The following is a 5,792-nucleotide window of genomic DNA, read 5'->3' on the forward strand; positions in this document are numbered from 1 at the left end:
TGGTCGCTAAGAATAATCCGAGGTCAAATAAAGAACAGCAAATGTTTCCTAGGTCGGCACCCAAAACAAATCGTGGCGATTTCTATGGAATTTTGTTGTTGTTATTTTAGTATGGTGCTGTTCTGTTCATTAAAAAGCTTTTTATTCCCCCAGAAATAGTGGTACTGAGAACATTTCCCCTTTAATACCACATTATCAACACAGCTCATGTGCTATTTTTCAATGAATTATCCCTTTTATTTGTTTATTTCTTTGATCAACTATAAATGAAAGTTATTCGTGTATATAAAACTGAAGTTTTTACTGTTGAAATTGAACTGTACATGTTTACTACAGGAAAAAAATATCAACTCTTGTTTAACAAGACATTATACATCAATAAGCAATAACCTTGTGGAGGATTTGCAATCACCTGGTCTATAAAAACAAGCAGGACAAATAACAGCAATTTATATGCAAAAGTAATGATTTAATGACTATAAGCAAGACAAAGCAATAGAATTGTGCTTCTTTTGCAGACTGGAGACAATGAAATGTTTAACTACAATTTTCCCGTACAAACATGAAACAATATCCATATAGAATAAACACCCTCACAAATGTATAACTGATGGGTGATGAACACACATGAAGTTCGACCAAAGCAAAGCACAAACTGAAAAGTGTTCTGGGCTGTTCATATTTTATGTCGGAAAGTTCCTTCTACTGAAAAAAAATAATACCCTTAGAAGCCTCTAATAAAATGCACCTATTTGCAGGCCATTAAAGAGGAGGCATTCTCCACAATTTATTGGAAATATTAAAGTACCTGTTAAATTTTAATGAAGTTAGTACTGTACCATATACATATATATTAAAACAAATTTAGACAAAATGCCTTCACCCAGCAAATTGCTGGTTCCTTAAAATTTATACCAAATAGTTTATGGCTTCTATAATGATTCCATGTGCTTTTAAAAACACAATCCCACCACTCCAAATAATAAAAAGGTAATCAAACAGGTCAATTACTTTCATCTCCCTTAACTTTTTTTTCTTCACTGCATCACTTCAACAACATTTGGTAAAGTAAAAATATACCACTTGAAAAAGAAAAAAAAAAAAAAAAAAAAGACAAAGGCAGTAAAATGCTTTTAAGATTGCCAATTGCCCCCAGGTTATCAGAGACTCGAATGTGCTTTCCCAATACTGTAGCTTTCACACGCAAAGTGTTTCTCGCAGTATGAGCAAAGCTCAAACAGGCGGCATCTGCAAGGGTCGAACCAGTTTAGAAATTTAACAACCATATCATGAGTGCATGAAACACAATATTTTCTTTATAGTATTTATAAATATATCATACAATACTGTTTCCTGTTATGTCATATACCAATATGGCATTGTACAATAAGCATAATGCCATCTGATTCTTACAAAAGCGAATCATTTAAACAAGTCAGTAAATAAAACGGTAATACCCGCTTTTAGGCATACAGATTGTAAAACTGAAGTTTACTTTTCTTTTGATCGGTTCTGCGCAGCAACAGAGAATTAAAGATGCAACATAAGAATCAAAATGGCTAATACGCAAAAATTGTTATTCACAGTGACATGGCTACATATATGCATTATTCTATGCATATTCTTTCCGTTTCGTTGGATTTCAAGATGAAAAAGCACTTGCTTTCTACAGGTTCACAAAACAGCATAATAACAATAACAATTGAAGAGAACGCAATGGAGGAGTTAGTCTGGATTAACAAACTACTTCCCAGGGTTTAGATCAACTTCGGGAGACTCCCGGGTCCAGATGACGGGGACGGAAACAACTCCACATCATTCAGAACACATGAAGGTGTCGCTCCTGTTTGCTTCCCAGTCCTTTGAAAACAATTTACATTTCAATCTTGCGTCGCAATTAACGTCCACAGCGAACATCACCTAGTCCGCCTTTTATAGCCAAGTTCAGTGTCACTACAAAAGAAAGCAGTTTGGACGATAGTCACATGTATTAGCATCTATAAAGCTGTAATGGCATGGAGAGATCTATAGAAAGGAGGGGCGGGGGCGGTAGTCTCGTGGGCCCGTCAACCGGACGAAGTGGCCGAGGAGCCGTTTATCGAGGTTTTCCGCGCTCTGTTGGTGAAGGAGGACTGGTGGTTACTGCTGGGGCTGCTGCTGGTGCCGTTCATGGTGCTGGAGATGTGCGGGAACTGAGGATGGGGAGACTGGACCGGCGTGCTGGGGCTGGGCAAACAGGAGGAGGTGGAGGGGATGCCTCCTGCTGGGCTGCTCGCCTTATCGCTCCCAGAGTCACTTTCTAGCTCCCCGCTGTTATTCAAGCCTTCCCTCTGGTGACCGATCTTCATTCTCTTGCAAGTGGGTCGCACTCTGTACTTGAGGGGCAGAGGGCCGTTCTGCAAGGCAAAGAGAAGCCCCCGTGAGCACCCTGCCCAGCCACCACCGGGCACCCACCAGCCAGGGCCGGGCTGCTAATTACCCGTCTCCAGGTGTAGATGTAGGCGATGTCCATTAGGGTGTAGTAGTCCTTCAAAGGCTCCTCTTCGTACATCACATCGATCTGCTCGAGACATTTAACCGTGCGTTAGCGAGCGCCCTGGTGTTTACTGTTACGCTGCCCCCGAGGTGACCGTAGCCCCCAAACCATTAAAAAAAAAAATGCTGTGCCAGAAATTTGGGAATTTTTGTATACACTAAATGTGTTTGTAGTGAATTAAGGAGCAATCTCTTGATACCTCGATATTTTCATTAAAAAACAGGGTCTCACCAAACTCTGCCCTGAGATACTGTAAAATAATGCTCTGAATCCCATCAGCATGTTGCAAACACCCCATTGTTAGCACTTGCTGGAAGTGACCAGAAATGTAAAACCAAGAGGAGCGTTAACCAGCATTAGCGGGGTTCCAATAGCAAGGCTGATTAAACAAAAAGCAAAACCACTGGGTACCTGGAAAGTGTTAGGAATATCCATTTTACTCCGCAGGAACTTTCTTAGATGCATCACTGTCATTGCTGCTGGGCAGCGTAAGTATCTTTTGTCATTCACCTAATGACATAATAAAGGAAATCAGTCAACTGAGAACAAGCAATTACATCCGCCAAAGCTGCATTCTAACGTTTTATGCGATATTTAAAAAAATGCACGTTATTAAATTCTGAACGGTACGGTAACGGTTTCTACTGTTCTAAGGAACAATAGAAATAAGTGGTATCTTGAGGTCCCAGGGAAAGTAATTAAAAATGCAACTAATTTTATACATAAAGATTTGCATCTCATACTGAATCCCTGTTAAGAATGCATATGTGTTACACGCTGATTTTTTTAAAATAACCAATAAATAATTTATTGCAGAATGACAAAAATTAGGTTCAACTTTAAAAGCAACACTCCAGGTATTTTTTATTTTTGAGAGCTGGTTGCATATACGGTTATCTGAAGCTGTTCTACCTCTTCTCTTCCTACTACTACAGCAGGAGGTGTGCTCCGCTCGGTCTGAACACAAATCACCATCTATTTTTCTCAGCTACAAACCCACTGAAATGATACTTGGGTGTGTGTCACGTTTCCTTTGGAGTAAATGAAAGTTATTTACCTCTTCCTTTGATTTTTCTTTCTCCTTATTTCCTTTTCGTTCCAGTCTGGGAGAAGAAATTAAATAATTACAACAAATAGTAAATAGAGCTGCTATCAGTCAGGTAAACATAAAATATTGCCATTCAGGAACTTGCCTATTCTGGTCAAAGAATTCAATGGATAAGCTTATTATCTCGTCGTCTGTTATAATTCTTTTGTCTTCGTCAGCCACTTCTCCCCTGTCTTCATTAGAGCCATTGGCAGCTGCGCAGAAATTTCCACAATAATTTACATTTTGAAATTCAAATCAGGAAGAATGGCAATTCTCAGCAACAAGAAAAAAAAATCTCCACAGCAAGATTATGAATTAAATTACCAAAGTGCTAAAACAATGAACTTCCATTACGCTGAATTTACATCTTAAATTTCTATCCCGGCACCGCTTAATTTGTAAGGTAAAAAGGAAAGAGGGAAGCATCTAGGTCAATGCTACAGTTATTTAATTTGTGAACGAGAAGCGTTTACCATCAGCCGACGGATGAGCAGCATAAAAATCCCTTCTTCTTTTCATTTCATCTAGGTGGAAAAGCATACATTTTTGTCTTTTAGTATGTGCTCCGTAACTGCTGGCAGCAAGACAGGGCAGCAGTTCTGCTCTGGGGTTTTCTACTCTTAAGAAAAAAAAAAAAAAAGAAAAAAAAAAACCACTAATTTAAGTACTTACTTTTGAAAAGGCCTGGCACTAGCTTGTATACAATATCTTGGAGAGTTTTATCTGACCTGAAAAAAAAAAAAAAACAAGCATAAAATTAAGCAGATGAAGCAATATTTTAATCCCAGTGGCAGCTCCTCGTTTATAATCTTTCACAACAATGAGGCATCTCCTGCAAAGCGGGAGGCTAGTCATAAAAAGTTAACTTACAAGACCTTATAATCAAGCTAACACTCTTCTAAAGGCTGCTATAAAACTACACCCGAGCGATCTGCGGCACAACAACTGAAAAATAATTCTCTCAGACTGGAGGAAGGCCCTGAAAGCTACCAGTCCTCAAATGAAGAGGGAAAACGGGGAAAAAAGCAACAGCGAGGAGAAAATATTCCTGAAGCGAGAAACCTGCTCTCGAGGCTTTTGACTTTCAGCCTCAAACGTTGGAGCAGCATTATTTTTTTCCATGGCTTTGCTGGATGGCCATACTGAAGCATGTCCGTGAGAAATGGAAAGCGGGAATAAAAACCGTCGGATCGGTGGATCGGTATCCATGAGAATGGGGGGAGAGGGAGAAGGCATTGTGGCAGCGGTTAGCGTATGCAAAAAAAGACCAATAGCAACTTTTCTGCCTCGCATCCAGCGAAATCTTCAATTTCCATCAATGACAAAACTCCAAAGAGAGAGCCTACGCGCAAGTTAGCTCGGAAATTGACAGCTCCTTTCAGATTTAAATGGCACACCGAGAGATAACATCAGCACAATCGCCGCCGGCCTCCCCAGCCAGAGGAAAACCAGAGGAGCGCGCCGCACCTCGCCCCCTGCTCCTACCTTATGTTCAAAAGCGGCCGGGTTTTGTGAACTTGGACATCGCAAATGGGGCAGTACTTGCTCGTCTCCAAGTAACGCACGATACACGTCTTGCAGACTGCAAGGCAAACACGGAAAGCCTTTTAGCCAGAGGTGGAGGTGCCGCCGGAGCATGCATAGAGCGAGGTGCGATCTTCTCAGCTATGCAAGCCCGCAGATCGTCCATCGGCAGAAGCGCGCTGCTTAAGCTCGACAAATACCCAAATAAACCGCGATTAACATGAAAAGGGGACGCTCGGAGTCCATATACTCGGACTTTAACAAAGAGAGCAGCAGGGCCGGCGGCGGGAGGAAGCCGTTCGCGGCGGGGCCGGCCGGGGGGCGGCTGTCCCGGGGCTGTCCCGGGGCTGTCCCCGAGCTGTCCCCGAGCTGGGGCTCGTCGGGCGCCCGGTGCTACTTACAGGAGTGGAGGCACTCTATGATGGTCGTCGCGTCGATGAAGTACCCGCCGCACAGCACGCACATCAGATGGGGGTTTAGCTCCGTGATTTTGATCCTGGTGGTCCGGTGCATTTTGCCGGCGGACCGGGCGGCTCTGCAAGACACGCGAGCGGCCGGCGGGCCGGGTGAGCGGGGCCGAGCGCCGCGTCCCGGCGCCGGGGCCCCGAGCCCGGCATCCCCCGGTGGCGGCGGCGGCGGAGG

General features: G+C 42.8%; 1 protein-coding gene across 1 annotated transcript in view; it reads right to left on the reverse strand.

Moving 5' to 3' along the window:
• Positions 1 to 213: 213 nt before the first annotated feature.
• Positions 214 to 5,792, reverse strand: part of LOC118161907 (polycomb complex protein BMI-1) — a 16,276-nt gene continuing 10,697 nt past the window's right edge. Inside the window, exons 6-14 of the mRNA XM_035317653.1 lie at positions 5,552 to 5,685; positions 5,112 to 5,208; positions 4,299 to 4,354; positions 4,100 to 4,150; positions 3,730 to 3,838; positions 3,594 to 3,639; positions 2,948 to 3,046; positions 2,480 to 2,560; positions 214 to 2,396 (exon numbers count right to left, since the gene is read on the reverse strand). Of these exons, the coding sequence (XP_035173544.1) occupies positions 2,067 to 2,396; positions 2,480 to 2,560; positions 2,948 to 3,046; positions 3,594 to 3,639; positions 3,730 to 3,838; positions 4,100 to 4,150; positions 4,299 to 4,354; positions 5,112 to 5,208; positions 5,552 to 5,685 (1,003 nt within the window). The 3' untranslated portion in view covers positions 214 to 2,066. The remainder of the gene's footprint in view (positions 2,397 to 2,479; positions 2,561 to 2,947; positions 3,047 to 3,593; positions 3,640 to 3,729; positions 3,839 to 4,099; positions 4,151 to 4,298; positions 4,355 to 5,111; positions 5,209 to 5,551; positions 5,686 to 5,792) is intronic.

This window comes from Oxyura jamaicensis, chromosome 2 (genome assembly GCF_011077185.1).
Source record: "Oxyura jamaicensis isolate SHBP4307 breed ruddy duck chromosome 2, BPBGC_Ojam_1.0, whole genome shotgun sequence".
Classification (NCBI taxonomy): domain Eukaryota; kingdom Metazoa; phylum Chordata; class Aves; order Anseriformes; family Anatidae; genus Oxyura; species Oxyura jamaicensis.